A 19,646-nucleotide genomic window follows, 5' to 3' on the forward strand; every position below is an offset into this window, starting at 1 on the left:
TTTTTGAAGAGCATCTCGTCTTTTAGAGAACGGAAACTGATGTAAGAGAATGGAAACTGATGATGATGTTGTATTCCCTCCCCATCATCACCCTCAACCCCTGAGCCACAGGAGACAGTTCTGAGAACTTGTCAGTGTGAGCTGTGGCAGCTGGTTGGTTGACGTTCACCATCCTAGCTCTACTAATGGCCAAATTGTCTGTCAATCAAAACAGGTTATCGTTTGTGTTTTTTTTTCACCACGCAAGTCACATAAGTAGGCGCTTCATATCACTGTAAGTTGTTGATGGTGGAGGCTTTCTTCATCGCGCAGTTTCAGCAATGTTTATCCCTACTTTAGAGGAAGACATGCACCATTTTAAACCGAATCGACACAGGCACTACACAACGAGATGCTGTGGGTGTTGCCATGTCAGGACGGGAACCATAATTCTCGGCACTTGGTACATGGTACGTACAAATGGTCGCCTTGCTAGATTGTGCTAACGTTAGCTTCGTTGCGGTCATGTTGCAGTACCCCCTCGTTGCCATTGCACTGTCGAGAGTAGGCCATTGCGCTAACTAGCTACCAGTAAATTAAACCGAAGCTAGTATTTGTCGAGAAAGTCACTTTGATATCTGAATGCGTGCCCTACTTTCGCACATATTGCTAGGTAGCTGATGTCAATGAATGTTCCTATATTAGCTAGCTAGCTAGCGCTAATGTAATCAGATATTTAACGTTAACAAACGTTAGTTAATTAGCTAAGTGTCAACGTTACCGTTAGGGACTTTCAGCCAATAGTGTGATTGCGGCACGTAATTCGGGGTGTCCCTGCATATATAGCAGGGCTGCGAACTTTTGAAGAAAGCTTGGAGTGAGATTTGCTAAGTGAATTTCATTGCCCCTTGACACAGTCCCTAGAACTGGGACTGGGGAAATGTTACTGTTTTAAAGCAAATGTCCTGCCATTCTGCGTATTTTGACATGGTTTAGGCCTATGACCAGGGTGGAAAATAAAAACCACAGGTCAGGTGTATTCAGGATGCTTTGAATATTAAATGAACACTCAAAATTCGACGACTTTGAGTGGATTACATTTTAAAGTACGCTAATATTTTTAGGTGGTTTGACAATTAATTCAGACAAATGAAATAAGAGAGGGAGACAGGCAAATGCTAGAACATTTTGGAGCCGGGATCGATCCCTGTTCTCAGGTTGAAAGTTGTGTGCAACACATGCTGGGGAGTGTTACCACTACACCAAGTCTGCACAGGAATTTTCTATATTAATGGTTGAGGGTAACCAAATTATAGATTGCAGTGTCCTTGTCCATAGACTGCTTTCAAGGTAAGGACACAAACATTTTGTTATTCGGGTGAACTAGCTATCTCTTTAAAATAGGGCTGGAAGAAAATCCTGCTTGCTCTCCAGAAAGTTGGCCACCCCTGATCTATGTCTCCCAAGTGCAGGGTGTTTGAAAATGTTATTGTTATAACAATTAATTTCTCAATCATCAACCTAAAATAAAAATCTAATGAATATCCATATTCAGGTGGTTTATTCCTACTAGTTGAAGATCCCTGCCTTCATCTTACTCTACATAGACACGATATGATGCGTTTATGAGGTGAGTCCCCCTACCATCTCTGCCTAGCATGTGCACAATACTAAAATATCAAATTATATTTGATTCCTGGAGCATTTAATATCCGTTTGCTTGTTTGTATGACTCATTAAAAACTGTCCATGAATGGCTGCAATAATACATAGCCTCATATCATTCATTTTCAAAGACACAATATGCATATATATTTCAAATGTGTGATTACACTACACTGGCAAAATTGGGAAGAAGTGGAATAATACAATAAGTGAAGGGAATAACAGTAGTGTTCTTGCTGACAAGCACAGTAATTACCCTATATTTTAGGCCATTGTTAAGAATGAGAATTGTTCCACTAATCAGACTAAATAAAGTAAATAGATAATAAAATCTCCTGAAGACAAGATTACATAAATCTGCTCCTACACCCTAATCAAATTATTTTACTCTACAATCAAACATACACTTTTGTGTTCACAATCTGTTTGACAAAATGTATTTTCATAGTTACAAATCAGGTCACCCCACCAAACTTCCCTGCTAAAACATACTGTAGGTGTCTGCTGCCTTTTTTCATTGTCTCAGCCTAAATGCCAATCACCAAACGAGGGAACTAATGCAAGTGTGGGTAAATTGACTTTAGTACATGCTGTCAAAAGGCTCCATTCTGCAATAGATTTAATGGACGGGAGTAACAGCAACCTAATTCTGTTGACAACATTTTACATAAAACAGCACTACCATGCTGCTCATTTTACAGTTTTATAAACTCCGTGGAGAACGTTCTCTCCATCCAGCTCCACTCTAATCTTGAGTTGCGTTTCTTTAAAACATTCGTCCAATCCCCTTGATCCTTCACATATCTAGACCAATCATATGCTTCAATGTGCTGCGGTTCACAGTGCTGTGGCAAGACGGGACAATGATCGAGGTTCCACTCATGATGTTAACTTGTAGGCGCAGGTGCTCTGATTTCAAAATGATTTGGAGCACAGTTAACGCGCTAATGTACTAATTTAGAAAAATAAAAGCAGTAATTTTCAATGTGCGAGATATGAGCTGTGGCGTGAGAAGAGGGTCAAATGTGTGTGTCTCACAGCCAATGTGTGAGAATTGGCAGCTCTGATGTAGGCATCTGCAGGAACACCCCTTCTCCTTTCAGCTCCCTCCCATGGACATCTGTCATGTCTGGTGAGTACCCAGGCCATGGAAGAACTGGGACATTTTCAGCTTCCAGGAATTGTGTACAGATCCTTGTGACATGGGGCCGTGCATTATCATGCTGAAACATGAGGTGATGGCGGCAGATGAATGGCACAACAATGGGCCTCAGGATCTCGTCACGGTATCTCAGTGCATTCATAATTGCCGTTGATAAAATGCAATTGTGTTCGTTGTCCGTAGCTTATGCCTGCCCATACCATAACCAATGTTCCCTCAAAATAGTTTTTGTCACTGAGCAAATTTCAGGTCTGCTGAGCAAAAACTTGAACATTGTGAAGATGCTGTGCAACTTCCGGTGTGTGTTTACTGTGAACACTGAGGTTGTACCCACTTTAAGTTAGTTTTAACAGTGGTCAAGTAGGCTACTGTGGCTATTTGGTCATAATGTAGGCATACCAGAGTGGCCTACCATCAAAAACAATGGAAAAAATGCATCCCATAACATTTTAACAGAAATAGCTGTTCTATCGTTAAGCCTACAGTAGCAGCCAATGTGTGGTGTTCAATGTAGGCATACATTCCATGAGACCTTTGGGGGGAAAAAACATGCAGGGCTTGACATTAACCTGTTTATCCACTTCAGACAAGGTGACTAAAAATGTTGTTCTTTGATGCAAGAAAATGCATCATTTTCCCCATACCATTATTACAGCAAATCAGACAAATTATGCTACCCTCTGCCTATTGGCTACTTAGCTTATTCAAGCCTGTCTCAAAATACAACACCCCCTTTTTAAGACAAAAAAAGCTCTTTACCTGACTCTTTTCAAAGATGTATAGAAATGCACACGTTTTGTGCTCTTGTAGGAAGCAATCACTCCCCCATTGCTGACTACAAATTATCTAATAACTCAGTAACTAGCAAAGGATATGAACAAATGTGCACACGTCGCTACATGTAGCTGTCGCTTTGATCTCAAAACAAGTGCATCTAGTCACGACCGCTCATGCTGTAAAAACAGTCCAGTTCAAAGTGAATGGCACAGATCCATATATGGCATTGGTCTATGCATATAGGCAGACTGCAGCTCTGATTGGTTATGGCTCACCGGTCTGTGTAGAGTATGGGCCTGAGTCGTGCCTGTTAATGCAATAAAATCCTACTCCGATGCATTCTGCCTACAACAATCTCTTGCTTAGTTAGTTTTGCATACTAATTCTTGTATAGTTCGTTTTAGTTTCGGTATGTAGCATTGAAAGTGGCTAATATTGTGTTGATTCGATCACAATTCCCACAGTAAATGGAAACGTTGATAGTGTTAGCTAACGGGGAAAACTCTAGAAAGTTGAGTGACGTTCAATCTCATGCTTCTCTGCGCGGGCTGATGTTTCTTCTGCCCGGCAGTCCCGGGGAATAGGCCGGGAACATTGACCATATCCCTACTGCCACCATGGGGCACTCTGTTCACAACGTTGACATCAGCAAACCGCTCACCCACACTACACCATACACGCTGTCTGCCATCTACCCGGTACAGTTGAAACCGGGATTCATCCATGAAGAGCACACTTCTCCAGCGTGCCAGTGGTCATCGAAGGTGAGCATTTTCCCACTGAAGTCGGTTACAACGCCAAACTGCAGTCAGGTCAAGACTCTGGTGAGGGCGACGAACACGCAGAGGTGCTTCCCTGACAGTTTGTGCAGAAATTCTTTGGTTGTGCAAAACCACAGTTTCATCAGGTGGCTGTCTCAGACGATCCTGCAGGTGAAGAGGCCAGTTGGAAGTACTGCCAAATTCTCTAAAACGACGGAGGTGGCTTATGGTAGAGAAATGAACATTCAATTCTCTGCTGTTGCTAGGATAGTCTTCAATAAGTTTTCACTTTCTCTGTCTTTCTGTGTGTCTGTTTTTAATACTTGATTTATTATGAGAAGTGAGAACTACAGAGGGACCGTAACAACAAGTGTATAAGATCTCTGAATGTTTTTTTTTTTGCACAGTGACGATTGGTAACAGTTCATGATTTCACGTCCAACAGTTGACAAGTGTAAAAAGACACATTTGATCCATTTTACATTTTAGTCATTTAGCAGACGCTCTTATCCAGAGCGACTTACAGTTAATCGAACCCACAACCCTGGCGTTGCAAACGCCATGCTCTACCAACTGAGCTACATCCCTGCCGGCCATTCCCTCCCCTACCCTGGACAACGCTGGGCCAATTGTGCGCCACCCCATGGGTCTCCCGGTTGCGGCCGGCTACGACAGAGCCTGGATTCGAACTAGGATCTCTAGTGACACAGCTAGCACTGCGATGCAGTGCCTTAGACCACTGCGCCACTGATCCATCTGTCGTTTACAACGATTGTTGGCAAAACCTCTGGATACATTGACGACAGAGGCTTTTATCACAAGTCTAACCATTAAATATATTATGCAACATGTGAGAGGGATTTAATATTTTAAATATGACATACACTTTGACTCGGAAGGGAAGCCCATTAAACAGATTAGGGGAAAAGGACTCCTGGCAACCATACAAACCACTTGGTAATAACTATTTGGTAACTATTGTTTAAGCTAATCCTAATGAGAGCGCCTTGGTTTGTTCAAATAAAATGAAGTGTAATTTGCTGCTTATCTGCGTGTCGCTTATGTCTGCGGAAACAGAAACCCAGTATATCACAAAATATTGATGTTCTAATCTATCACAGACTTTATCCTAGCCTGGTTTCAGATCTGTTTGTAATGTTTTGACAACTCCTATGGTCATTGTCACTCACGCAAAATTATAGGAGTTGGCAAACCAGCACAAACAGATCTAGGACCAGGCTATGCGTTCAAGGACATACTGTAACAATGCCTCTCTATTCCCCCCCCCAGGTGGTGAACCTGTTGATGGGCATCCTGCTGACTGTGGCTGTGACCCACCCAGAGAACGTGCCCACTGTGGACCTGCAGTATGAGGTTATCCAGCACTACTTTAGCCACACCCTCCAAGGGGAGGGGAATGCCTTAAAGGGTTAGTTCATCTTATCTTCATGTTTGGGTCAAGTTGTCCACGTAGGCCAGTAGTGACAGCATCCACGATAATCTGTGTTTATCTTCCCTACAGGCAGTAGCTGGCATGATTTAGCATCGTCTCCTGATTTTTGGTATTTGTTCACCCCCCCCCCCCCCCGGACATTAGCAAAGCTGCACTACTTTTTCTAGACTGGTACCTCCTATCTGTCATACACACAAATCCTCTTCTCATCCAGAATTGATAACTTTCTCCAAATGCCTGCTTCTCTAACCTTTCAGCCCAATACTGACTGATTTCGCTAGAGCTCTTATTTTGTCGCAGGCCCAAAGCCTGTAAAAGCAGGATTGTAATACATAACCTGCTGGGCTGTGCTCTCTGTGGCTGGCTGTTGTTTAGTTGGCTCGGTGCAGACTCCTCATTTCCCAGAAACTGTGACTGAGAGAGCTGAAGGGGCTTGGCTCTTGTGGGCAGCGACTGAACCACCCCCACAATACACACACAAACACACACACACACACAAACAAACAGAAGGACTGTGCCAAAAGACGGGGGGTGCTGTGCGCCCTACGTAAATCCTAGCTGTGATACAACTTCAGCATTCAGGGGACTGATTCGACTATTATCAAAGCCTGGCACTGCTGTGGCTTCATCGGTGCCATTTCTAGTTACTCTTCCCACTTGGTTACCGTGTTTAAGAAGGAGGTTGCGAGCCAGAGTTTGGCGTCTACACAGCCGACTTCGGACCAACAATTGTATGACATCGCCCCAGGGTAGTGGTACGACTCCCCGGTAGGACACTTTCAATGCTGTCCATCCTTTTCTATGACTCCCACCTACGGTCTAAATAAAGGATATTGTTTACAGACAAAGCATGAGGGACTGAACCGCCGTGACCTGTAGTCTGAGATTTTGTTTATCAAAGTACAAGGTGTGGAAAAAGAGGGCCCTGTTCGAAGACTTGAGAAATGCATCCTTCCTTTCTTGGTTCCTTGAGGTAAGCACAGATCTGTAAGTGATTGGATCGGTATTAAACAACATTACCACCCTATTACTTTCACCAATCCAACCATTTCATATCTGTGATTACCTCAAGGTATCCTGCCTTCCTTTCTGAAGTCTTCTAACAGAGCCGAGAACAGATGGAGACGCCCCAAATAAGAGACCTTCCACACCAATACTCTCCTACCATTACATCCAAAAAATTGAAAAAGTTCTGTATTTGACTACCATTTCCGTCTGTTCTTTTCCACTGATATCTTTCACTGTAATATCAGATATTTCACATGCGCATAGAAAGGTACACAGTTATCCTGTTGGTGTTGGCAGATGCTCCGGTCCAGAATGCCTGCCAGAGGCTGAATGTATAGCCTGGCCTCAGACAGGTACGGGACGTAACGCTGAACTCTACTGTTATGGATTGGGCTGCAGATTGCATCAGTGACGACCCTTCTGAACACACACACTATGCACAGCTTCAGAACAACTGAATTTGGGCGCTCCGCATGAAACGCATACGCCTCTTCTCATTCACTCACAGTCACACTCACAATGCCCTACTATTAAGGAATGGCTTGCAGATTGCATCAGTTACTGTTAAGACAATCGGATGCGTTACACTTTGAAGAGATACTGCTTCCTGCACAGCTTTAGAGTGACTATCTGAATAATAGTCTGGGAGCCTTGGAGTGAACCACACATGTCTCTCCTCACTCACTTAGTCCCCAGCACGAGGCTGTGAGCTGTCAGAAGCACTTGACCGACGCAGCAGATGGCAGGCCTTTTAATTAGCCTAGCGTAGCCTGTGTTGTGTGTTGTTGTCTTCACTGATGCTACTGAGTGCCTGAGCAGGAGAAGCTAAGGGCTCCCCAGAGCAAGCTAACGCTAAAAGAGAGCGAGAGCGAGTTAGTAGGCAATGCATCCCTGGAGACTCTTCAGTTACACACAAATCAATTGGGCCTCTCAGTAGTAGAGCTCTCACTCTGACAGTTGCATGAATGCTCTCTGTGTGGCCCCACCATGGGATGCAACTGACCCAGACCAGGCGGCCATGGTGGCTCACAAGGATAGGTGCACAATACCACTATATTCAATTGTTAGTTATAGATAATTCAACGTTTGGGCTAATATTTTTTTGATTTAGGAGATATTTTTTTCTCCCGACGCCTTTGACTGACATTAATTTCAAGACATACTACAAGTTGAGTTTGTAGTTGAATACACAAGTATTTGACCCTAATGAATGAACTCTCGGTCTGTTAATCTCTCTCTGACACTCTGTGCTTCTAGAGAATGCCTGTGTGGGATTCGTCATCTCTCTGCTGATGCTCACTATCAGCGCCATGATGGTCTATGGAGCCATTACTGTAAGTTTCTATCCGTGTGTGTGTTTGTCAATCAAATGTATTTTATAAAGCCCTTTTTACATCAGCAGTTGTCAAAGTGCTTTACAGATACCCAGCCTAAAACCCCCACTGAGCAAGCAATGTGGATGTAGAGACAGGAATCTAGGAAGAAACCTAGAGAGGAACCAGGCACTGAGGGGTGGCCAGTCCTCTTCTGGCTGTGCCGGGTGGAGATTAAGAGTACCTGGTCATTTAGGCCAGATCGTTCTTCAAGACGTTCAAAGATTTGTGTGTGTCTGTGTCCGCATGTCTTCATCCACATCCTGTCCACAATGGAATTTACGACAAAATAAAAAATTTGCGAGTCACTCCTCAACATATTTGCTCAGGGGCGGGAAAATAACCCCTGCATTCTCTCACTAGTGTCTTGGTTTGTGATGCAAATATGTGCTCCGAAATACACATGTATGAAAAGCCTTGCTTTCCTGCTTTCTAATAATAGACCTTTTGGTCGCAGCTATTCTAAACCCTGCATACAAATTTAAGTTGTGTGACAGCGGGGACGATGACAATTACCCCTGGAGGAGTGGGTAAAATAGAACATTGAAAATATATTGTTGTCATTGAGCTTCAACCATGGCCATGTTCATTACGAAGGAAAGCGGACTGAAACGGGGAGGGACTACCTGGAGTAATAATAAACACTCATTTTGAGTTTTGTGTTGCAAAATGTTTTAAAACGTTATCTGATATGTGCCCTAATGAACACAACTCCGATGGCAAGTCCTTTGTCACTTCCTGGTGTCTGAAAGGACATTGACCAATAAGAGTCACTGCATGCAGACTCCTTGCTTGTGCATTCAACTAGTCCCACCAGGGCAAGCGGAAAGTTGTTCTAACGTTATCATCTTTACCTCACCAGGCCTGCCTGATGGGTATCCACACTGACAGGTTTGACGGCTATGTGACGTGGACCCAAATAGATCTGCTACTTTAAATGGCGACTCACAGCTAACGCATGACGCCTTGTCAAGGTTTTGGTTGGTCTTTGTGTGAGCGACGAGCGTTATGCCTTAGCTGTGAGTACAGGCTCTTAGGTTACCCTTGTAGATGCCCTGTATTCAGTGTTTGTCAGAGTAGTTCCATTGCTGGCTGTAGCCTCCCTTGCTAAATACCCAGTCATGATGACCTAAGAACAGATGTACATAGATTGATTCACTGCCTGTGAAGTTTGACATCCTCAACCTTGCTAAGAACCCAAAATTTAGATCAGATTTTTGCTAGTGGATATGCTTCTTGCTTGACAAACCCCCTGACAAACTCTCTTGTGAAATGGCCATCATTTTACATGTATGGTCAATTATGTATTTTGTGTTTACCCTTCCACTCCACGTAGCATCGTGACGGCTGGCTCATCCCGTTCTTCTGCTACCAGCTCTTTGACTTTGCTCTGAGTTGTCTGGTGGCCATCAGCTCCCTCACCTACCTGCCCCGGATCAAGGACTACATGACAGACCTGGTGAGTCAGTCCAGTCCACCACCCAGGCCTGTCGGGCCAGTCCACCACCCAGGCCTGTCGGGCCAGTCCACCACCCAGGCCTGTCGGCTTACTTAAATAAACATCCAGATATAGCTCTTAATTTTCTAGTTAAAGCACAATTAAATCAATTATATAAACCAAAAATCTAAACGCAACAAGTAAAGTGTTGGTCCCATGTTTCATGAGCTGAAATAAAAGATCCCAGAAATGTTCCATACGCACAAAAAGCTTATTTCTCTCAAATTGTGTGCACAAATGTATTTATATCCCTGTTAGTGAGCATTTCTCCTTTGCCAAGATAATCCATCCACCTGACAGGTGTGGCATATCAAGAAGCTGATTAAACAGCATGATCATTACACAAGTGTACCTTGTGCTGGGGACAATAAAAGCCCACTCTAAAATGTGCAGTTTTGTCACAACACAATACCACGTCTCAAGTTTTTAGGGAGCGTGCAATTGGTATACTGACTGCAGGAATGTCCACCAGAGCTGTTGCCAGAGAATTGAATGTTCATTTCTCTACCATAAACTACTTCCAACGTCGTTTTAGAGAATTTGGCAGTACGTCCAACCGGCCTCACAACCGCAGACCACGTGTAACCATGCCAGCCCAGGACCTCCACATCTTGCTTCTTCACCTGCGGGATCGTCTGAGGGGGCGCTGAGGATTATTTCTGTCTGTCGGGCCTATGCCCTCCCAGGACCACCCATGGCTGTGCCCTTGCCCAGTCATGTGAAATCAATAGATTTTGGCCTAATTTATTTATTTCAATTGACTGATTTCCTTATAAGAACTGTAGCTCAGTAAAATATTTGAAATTGTTGCATTTTATATTTTTGTTCAATATAGTTTATATTCAGAGTAAACAAAGTAATTTCAGAATGCTTAGGAAAGTTAGCTGGCGAACTCATTGGACCCCCCAGAAGCTTAACAATATGTTCTCACTACCGTTGTCGCCTGGCCTGTGTCCACTGTCTGTACATTAGACCTGCCGCCATTACATCAGCTGGATTTGACATCTGAATGAGAAATGAAAAAGCACTGGGATGTTCAATGGAACTGAAGCTGAAGCTAAAGATGAACTGTAGGCCCATATTTTAGTACTGTCCCTGGTTTTATGGGGTGTTTAGTTTTTGTACGTGCTGAATGTGTCTCCCCTCGCCTCTCAGCCGGACTTCCCCTACAAGGACAACCTGCTCTCCATGGACTCCAGCTGCCTGCTGCTCTTCGTCCTCGTGTTCTTCACCTTCCTCATCATCATGAAGGTGTGTGTTTCTGGGAAATAGGCTGTGATTTGAATACTAAACTTATTTTTTCCCCCATCCAGATTCCCAAGAATATGCAATCTATTTGATTTACTGCACTTGTTAATGTTCATTGTGAGATTTGATCTGATTTCCCAATCCATGGCTGTACTTTAGTAGACTAATGATAGACCTTGACTGACTTGACCATCAGTAGATGGGTGATAAACCTTCAGGAGCTGAATCAGGGGTGTTGGAGCTGGGCTAGAACAAAAGCCTGCTCACTGTGGTTCTCTAGGACCAGGATTGAGCATCACTGGCTCAGGTAGAAAGACTAAACATTTTGGCCATTCCACCCCCCCAGGCTTACCTGATCAACAGTGTGTGGAACTGCTACAAGTACATCAACAACAGGAACGTGCAGGAGAGCGCCGTCTACCCTGCCTTCACGGCCCCTCCCCAGGTATGTGTCTGAAAAGCACCCTCTCCGGGTCCCAAATTAATTGTCAATGGCACACATAATCAAACCTATGAAGTATACTGAGGCATAACCAGTAGAGGGCATACCTTTCACATCTTTAGTCAATTCAAGGAAGCACAGTGGTTTCAAGTGTACAGTGCATTTGGAAGTATTTCCACATTTTGTACGTTATAGCCTTATTTTCAAATGGGTTCAATTGTTTTTCCCCCCTCATCAATCTACACACAATACCCCATAATGACAATGCAAAAACACGTTAAATTTTGTTTGTGCAAATATATTAAGAAAAAAACTCACGTTTAGATAAGTATTCAGATCCTTTTACTCAGTACTTTGTTGAACCACCTTTGGCAGCGATTACAGCCTTGCGTCTTCTTGGGTATGATGCTACAAGCTTGGCACACCTGTATTTGGGGAGTTTCTCCCATTCTTCTCTGCAGATCCTCTCAAGCTCTGTCAGGTTGGATGGGGAGCATCGCTGCACAGCTATTTTCAGGTCTCTTCGATCGGTTTCAAGTCCGAGCTCTGGCTGGGCCACTCAAGGACATTCAAAGACTTGTCGTTGTCCTGTTGGAAGGTGAACCTTCGCCTCAGGCTGAGGTCCTGAGCGCTCTGGAGCAGGTTTTCATCAAGGATCTCCAATCAAGTTGTAGAAAACTGCTCAAGGATGATCAATGGAAACAGGATGTACCTGAGCTCAATTTCGAGTCTTATAGCAAAGGGTCTGAATACTTATGTATGTAAGGTATTTCTGTTTATTTTCAAACATTTCTAAACCTGTTTTTGCTTTTGTCATTATGGGGTATTATGTGTAAATTATTTTATCAATTATGGTATAAGGCTGTAACGTAACAAAATGTGGAATAAGTCAAGGGGTCTGAATACTTTCCGATTGCACTGTATACCCAGTCTGCCCTCCTTCCCAGATTATTTTAGAGACGGATGAAATATCTAGCACAATATGAAATGTCTCATATGATTATGTCCATCGCTTTGGTCCTCCCACTGTGTGCAGTATATTTATAAATGGATTGATGAATTTAAAAGAATGTAAGGATTGAATGTGTTCTCCCTCTCTCCTCAGTACATCCTGCCCACCTATGAGATGGCAATGAAGATGCCAGAGAAGGAGCCCCCTCCCCCCTACATGCCCGCCTGAAGACCCTGTGCCACCCCCATCTAGATGTGTGTGTGTGGCCACCCACAGCTCGTCATTTTAACCCCTCCATATATTTCTAGAGAGGAGGGATACTCTTTTTTTTAAAAAGTCCCTCTAACATTCAAACCCGACCCCCGGTAATATTGTAGTGAAAGGAGAGTGGAGGGGCAGATCAAGTAGTCTGCCATTGGATGCCGTGTAGTGTATAAAGCGATGACTTTTCTTTCCTTTTCTCGCCCCGTCTTTTGATGTCTTAATTTTAAAAAAAGGGATATTGTGAAAGTACCATCGCTTCAATGCCTTTCACCAGTCCAGCTTTAGAAAAAAACATAATTCTTTCCTAATAGATATAACGCGTGAATGTAAAAAGGAAAACTCTTAAGACAATCCACTTATGATAACTCTTATCTTTATTGTTGAATTGTGTTTTTTGTTTAACATAATCTAGATTTTATTCTGTCTAAGAGTTTGATGGGGACGTTTGTAGCTCTTTCTCCTTTTATATATTTGGCCTTAATGTCCATCCGCCACTGTTCCGTGTTCATTCTCCGCTGCCTTTGTGACCTTGCGTTGTTAGCTTAGTCAAGCTAGTGACTTGTGTTGCAGTTCGATGCGTCCAGACACTGCTGGTTAAAGGGAAAGTACACCAACATTTGGCAGATGTTTTCAGACCTCAAAATTAGTCTAATGTCGAGATGAAATAATAAGACTTCTTAACAAAAGTCCACTTTGGAGGTCTGAACATCAGACAAACTTTGGTTTTGGAGTGCACTGTCCCTTTAAGGAGAGCGTAAGGCTCACCTGAAACCTGTAGGGAAGGAACAGCTAGTGTAAACAGCACTGGATGCTCTACTCTTTCTTTCTGCCTTTTTCTTTACATTGTGTTTTGATCCTTGTGGGAAACAAATGGCCTCAATAAACCATTCAAAAACATTTTGTATCCAATCTTTGGACGGTGTGTCCATTATTTTTTTCCCCTGATGTGTTCAAAGAAATGTCCATACTTTTTGTTGTGGACTAATTTGGTTCTGTACTCTGGTTAAACTCCAGTAGAAATCCCTTTTCTTTTTTTTTCTTCTTTTTTTGCTGAAAAACGATGGCCAGAGCTTACCTATGATGTTGCACAATGATTTAAGTCAATAACTGATCGTCTTCGACAAATTATGATATTTCTGGGCTTAAAGTGACATCCGAACTGCCCAGTATGTTAAAATCCATGTGAATGCAGTGTCTTTTCATATATGATATACAATTATTTTCAGCCTACGTTTCGTTTCGGTGTTGGGTTTTATTTGAATGTTACCCAGCAGCATGGCATTGTTTATTAATCAGAAAAACCTGCAAAGTTATTCCTCCTTGTGACAGAGATAAGCCAAACAGCCTTGTCTACTTGGCCCCCTGAGACATGGAGCTAATTAAAATAGGGGGTGCAAACGTATGTTTTTGCACCGGCACTTTTTTTGTGTGTGAAAATGATCATAATTGGATAATTTGTAAATGTTCACTTATTTTTGAGCTAGTCTGTTAAAATATCTTGCCATTTTATAAATGGTATAATTGTGTGATATGATAGCATTTTGCAAACCCGCTCGCCCCGCTGTGTCCATTACAATGTAGAAAAACACATCAGCTATCTTTCACTAGTTATCCATATTACCGGATCTTCAACTATTTATATGGTGGATTCACTATCGCATTTTATGGAAAATACCCAAACTTTGGAGATGACAATCGATGGTGAAGTCAAATATATGCCAGTGATTTCCATCTGTGGTGTAATTTCTTCTTTTGGGTTTGGTTGGCGGATCGCATCCAAATTTTAGTTGCATACACCGCCACCTACTGTACTGGCCATTCACGGCCTACCTACATTCAATTCTTGGTAAGGTAATATAAAATTGGGGAAAGGAAAATTGCCCGCCAACTATTAACCCTATAAAAAATATAAAAACACCCCATTCCAATATTTAACCCTATATAATCCTACTCCAGACCAACGGTTTGAGAGGACAGAACACTACCACTCAACAACCTGCAACTGTTTTGCTGTAAATCCTCGCAATCCCAAGAACTTCTCTGCCGCTGCCACCACAACCTCTATTTTCTGTGACTTCCGATCCATTTCTGCAGTACAATTGACAACCATGGCTATGAATGCTATAAAGCTCACCTTACTGAAGCAGATATTTTTCTCATCACTCTCTCTTGGTCTCTGCCTACTCACAGGAATCATCTCTGTATCCCTCACCCTGGACCCATCTTCCTCTACCACTCTCTTCACTGCTTCGGCAAAGACACTTTCTGTACTACTCTAACCCTGGCAACCTCAACCTGCCTTTCACCGGACACCTCGGATCTCCAGCCCCATGGCCAGCTAAAGCAACTTTCTCCACCGATACTACACATTCCTTCGTCTCATGCCCTCCTACACACTTCTCACATCTAGGAATCTCCCTCCTACACACTGCTGCAACATGCCAATAAACTTGACACCTAAAACGCCATAGTGTTTTCGAAACAAAAGCTCTCACTGGATAACTTCCACTTCCTAACTTTACCTTGTCGGGCAAAGACTCCATCAAAACTCAGCGGGACAGACAATGACTTCTCCGTTTCCCCACGCTCTCCACCGGATATGCATCGCACCAAACGGAGGGCATCACCAGACACCGGAAGTCTTCAATTTCAACTGATCCTCCTCAACACTTAATGCCACCCTGTTATCACTCATGTCAACGCAGGGCGCCGGAGAGTAAAGCAAGTCACATTTATTGTCCTTAATCGCGTGATCCGGAGCGCCCGCTCCCTCAGGACTGAAGAAACACAAATCATCACTAATCCACTCAGTTACTCTCACCAACTCAACAGTCCCCAACCTCTTCTCCACCCAACCTGACACCACATATGGATCAGCCAAAATGCAAGGATCCATTCTTTCCACAAACTTACTCCCACTGGGCCAGAGTCATCCTTTTCATCCTGGGGAGTGTCCCAAACTCAGCGGTCCTCAGTGCCAGTATCACATCCATACCCTCGTCAGGTTCCATCTCTGAGCTACTAGAGCACGTATCCCTCTTTTTGCACTTGACGCCAATCGTCCACACCACTTCCTGCACCTGCCACCACAATGAATTCACCCTCACTCTCATCACATTTACTTTCCTTCTCTAGCTCTTCCAAAAGTTCTGTGCGATCCTTATCCGCCATGTTCTCCTTCACCAGATCTCCCAGAAGGCTTGTGCAATCCCCCACCCCATATTTATTCAGAATGTTCCACTTTCTTCCTTTTTTCCTTATCCGCCATGTTCTCCTTCACCAGATCTCCCAGAAGGCTTGTGCAATCCCCCACTCCATATTTATTCAGAATGTTCCACTTTCTTCCTTTTTTCCTTGTCCGCCATCTTCTTTTCATGATCTCTGCTCTTTTTTAGTTTTCCCTAAATCAGCGCTTATGATAAATCCAGCTCCAGACTTCGATGAGGTTTAACGGCGGTTGGCATCCAATAAATGTTGCATTACCTGAAACTGAGTTTGAAGGTAGGCCTTGAAATACATCCACAGGTACACCTCCAATTGACTCAAATTATGTCAATTAGCCTATCAGAAGCTTCTAAAGCCATGACATCATTTTCTGGAATTTTCCAAGCTGTTTAAAGGCATAGTCAACTTAGTGTATGTAAACTTCTGACCCACTGGAATTGTGATACAGTGAATTATAAGTGAAATAATCTGTCTGTAAACAATTGTTGGAAAAATTACTTGTGTCATGCACAAAATAGATGTCCTAACCGACTTGCCAAAACTATAGTTTGTTAACAAGAAATGTGTGGAGTGGTGTAAAAACAAGTTTTAATGACTCCAACCTAAGTGTACGTAAACTTCCGACTTCAACTGTATATACACTGCTCAAAAAAATAAAGGGAACACTTAAACAACACATCCTAGATCTGAATGAATAAAATAATCTTATTAAATACTTTTTTCTTTACATAGTTGAATGTGCTGACAACAAAATCACACAAATTATCAATGGAAATCAAATGTATCAACCCATGGAGGTCTGGATTTGGAGTCACCCTCAAAATTAAAGTGGAAAACCACACTACAGGCTGATCCAACTTTGATGTAATGTCCTTAAAACAAGTCAAAATGAGGCTCAGTAGTGTGTGTGGCCTCCACGTGCCTGTGTTGACCTCCCTACAATGCCTGGGCATGCTCCTGATGAGGTGGCAGATGGTCTCCTGAGGGATCTCCTCCCAGACCTGGACTAAAGCATCCGCCAACTCCTGGACAGTCTGTGGTGCAACGTGGCGTTGGTGGATGGAGCGAGACATGATGTCCCAGATGTGCTCAATTGGATTCAGGTCTGGGGAACGGGCGGGCCAGTCCATAGCATCAATGCCTTCCTCTTGCAGGAACTGCTGACACACTCCAGCCACATGAGGTCTAGCATTGTCTTGCATTAGGAGGAACCCAGGGCCAACCGTACCAGCATATGGTCTCACAAGGGGTCTGAGGATCTCATCTCGGTACCTAATGGCAGTCAGGCTACCTCTGGCGAGCACATGGAGGGCTGTGCGGCCCCCCAAAGAAATGCCACCCCACACCATGACTGACCCACCGCCAAACCGGTCTTGCTGGAGGATGTTGCAGGCAGCAGAACGTTCTCCACGGCGTCTCCAGACGTCTGTTGCGTGCTCAGTGTGAACCTGCTTTCATCTGTGAAGAGCACAGGGCGCCAGTGGCGAATTTGCCAATCTTGGTGTTCTCTGGCCAATGCCAAACGTCCTGCACGGTGTTGGGCTGTAAGCACAACCCCCACCTGTGGACGTCGGGCCCTCATACCACCCTCATGGAGTCTGTTTCTGACCGTTTGAGCAGACACATGCACATTTGTGGCCTGCTGGAGGTCATTTTGCAGGGCTCTAAGCAGTGCTCCTCCTGCTCCTCCTTGCACAAAGGCGGAGTTAGCGGTCCTGCTGCTGGGTTGTTGCCCTCCTCCACGTCTCCTGATGTACTGGCCTGTCTCCTGGTAGCGCCTCCATGCTCTGGACACTACGCTGACAGACACAGCAAACCTTCTTGCCACAGCTCGCATTGATGTGCCATCCTGGATGAGCTGCACTACCTGAGCCACTTTTGTGGGTTGTAGACTCCATCTCATGCTACCACTAGAGTGAAAGCACCGCCAGCATTCAAAAGTGACCAAAACATCAGCCAGGAAGCATAGGAACTGAGAAGTGGTCTGTGGTCACCACCTGCAGAACCACTTCTTTATTGGGGATGTCTTGCTAATTGCCTATAATTTCCACCTGTTGTCTATTCCATTTGCACAACAGCATGTGAAATGTATTGTCAATCAGTGTTGCTTCCTAAGTGGACAGTTTGATTTCACAGAAGTGTGATTGACTTGGAGTTACATTGTGTTGTTTAAGTGTTCCCTTTATTTTTTTGAGCAGTGTATAAAAAGGGCCCTGCCATCTAACCCTAAACTCATTAAAAACCTGCCATCTTATTCCACAATTTAAACCTATCTGGTCCTACCTTTGGCCAACAGCCTGGGAGGACGAGACTCCACCACTCAGCACACCCTGTAACTCTTCTGACGTCAAATCTCGTACACCCAAATACTTCTCTGCCGCTGCCACCACAACCTCTATTTTCTGCTACTTACATTCCATCCCTGTGGTACAGTTGATAACCATTGCTATGAACGCTAAAAAGCCAATATTACTGAAGCATATATCACTCGTTGGCCTATCCCTCTGTGCTGGCACAGATCTACTACTCACACAAATCCTTTCAGGATACCTCCCCCTTGACCCATCTTCCTCTACTTTCTTCACTGCCTCAGCATACGACACCCTCTGCACTACTCTAACCCAGGTAACCTCAACCTGCGTCTCTCGCACCAGACTCTTCTGATGCCCAGTCCCATGGGCACCCCTACAATTAACACATACCGCTTCTTTTCCCAATACTACACATTCCTTTGTCTCATGCCCTTCTGCACACTTCAACACCTAGGAACCTCCCTCCTACACACTGCTGCCACATGCCCATAAGCTTGACACCTGTAACAACATAATGGACTAGGCACAAAAGCTCGCTTTGTCGGGCAGAGACTCAACAAAACTCAAAAGAACAGTTTCTGTTTCAACACTCACGCCACCCTGTCTGCGTCGCACCAAACGGTGAGCACACAAACACTGGGAATCTTCCCCTTCAGTTGGTCCACTATCACATTTAGAGCTGCCCTAGTAATCACTCCTTTCAATTTCTCTTCCCCTCCATTCCTCCTCCTCCTCCGTATTCCAAGCATATGTCTCCTTATGATAATATTGCACTTCTCCTAACATTTATCTCGTTCTGGCCCTCTCAAGGGACGCCATTTTCCTGCTTCCTTTTCGGCCTTTCCCTCATGCGCCCTCCTCTTAGAACCAGCCATGGAGCCAGCTGGCTAATCTTTTGTATATGGTGTGGTTAAATAAATAAGAAAATAGTAACAACAACAGAACATTAGCTAGCGTTCATCAACTGTTGACGTTCATCAACTCCACGTGGAAATTCCCACTCCCAATAGGCCCTTTTCACGATGACGTCATCTAACTTCCGCCTTTCCGCGTAGCAGGTTAACTTCACTTCCGTTCGCCCGTAACCTGAGACTTCTCAACGAAAATACAACTGTTGACCACTAACTAGCAAGCTAGCTACTTGAAGAAATTCCAAAAGGTACGTTTAAGTTAAATTAGTAAAGTTAAGAGTAATAATGTTTACGTATATGCAATGGTTTGTAACTTGCTAACGTTATTGTTAATTCATAATTGTTCACTGCCTTAGTTACTTAAAAGTGGGCTAACGTTAGCTAACAACAACTTAGTACCAGATACCGATAACGTTAAAAGGTAGCGTTACATTGCTGCCTGGCTGTAATGTAACAAGTTTACTTAGCTAGCTATCTAACCCTTTGTTAGGCAGTTAGTTTATTCATGAATGTATAGTAACTCACCTATTCAAATACTGTTGTGCATGATAGCTAGATAAATATTGATTCCTGGTCAAAGCTGAATGTTAATTTAGCTGTTTCTTTTCTCCCGGTG

The 19,646-nt window shown here is 43.7% G+C and overlaps 1 protein-coding gene across 1 annotated transcript; it reads left to right on the plus strand.

Annotated features, from left to right (window-relative positions):
• The first annotated feature begins 133 nt into the window (after positions 1-133).
• On the plus strand, positions 134-13,479 carry LOC311108617 (lysosomal-associated transmembrane protein 4A-like). The gene is made up of 7 exons (XM_084151283.1): positions 134-449; positions 5,635-5,773; positions 8,063-8,139; positions 9,515-9,637; positions 10,832-10,927; positions 11,271-11,369; positions 12,472-13,479. Exons 1-7 carry the CDS (start codon positions 321-323, stop codon positions 12,544-12,546), a joined length of 738 nt encoding a protein of 245 aa, XP_084007409.1. The 5' UTR covers positions 134-320; the 3' UTR covers positions 12,547-13,479.
• Positions 13,480-19,646: the final 6,167 nt, after the last annotated feature.

This window comes from Coregonus lavaretus (genome assembly GCF_964263955.1).
Source record: "Coregonus lavaretus genome assembly, chromosome: 33".
Lineage (NCBI taxonomy): Eukaryota > Metazoa > Chordata > Actinopteri > Salmoniformes > Salmonidae > Coregonus > Coregonus lavaretus.

Coding starts and splice junctions, on each gene's coding strand:
- LOC311108617 (XM_084151283.1), top strand. CDS start 321: ATGTTTATCCCTACTTTAGAGGAAGACATGCACCATTTTAAACCGAAT. Junction 10,928..11,270: donor CCTTCCTCATCATCATGAAG/GTGTGTGTTTCT, acceptor CCACCCCCCCAG/GCTTACCTGATCAACAGTGT. Junction 11,370..12,471: donor CCTTCACGGCCCCTCCCCAG/GTATGTGTCTGA, acceptor CTCTCTCCTCAG/TACATCCTGCCCACCTATGA.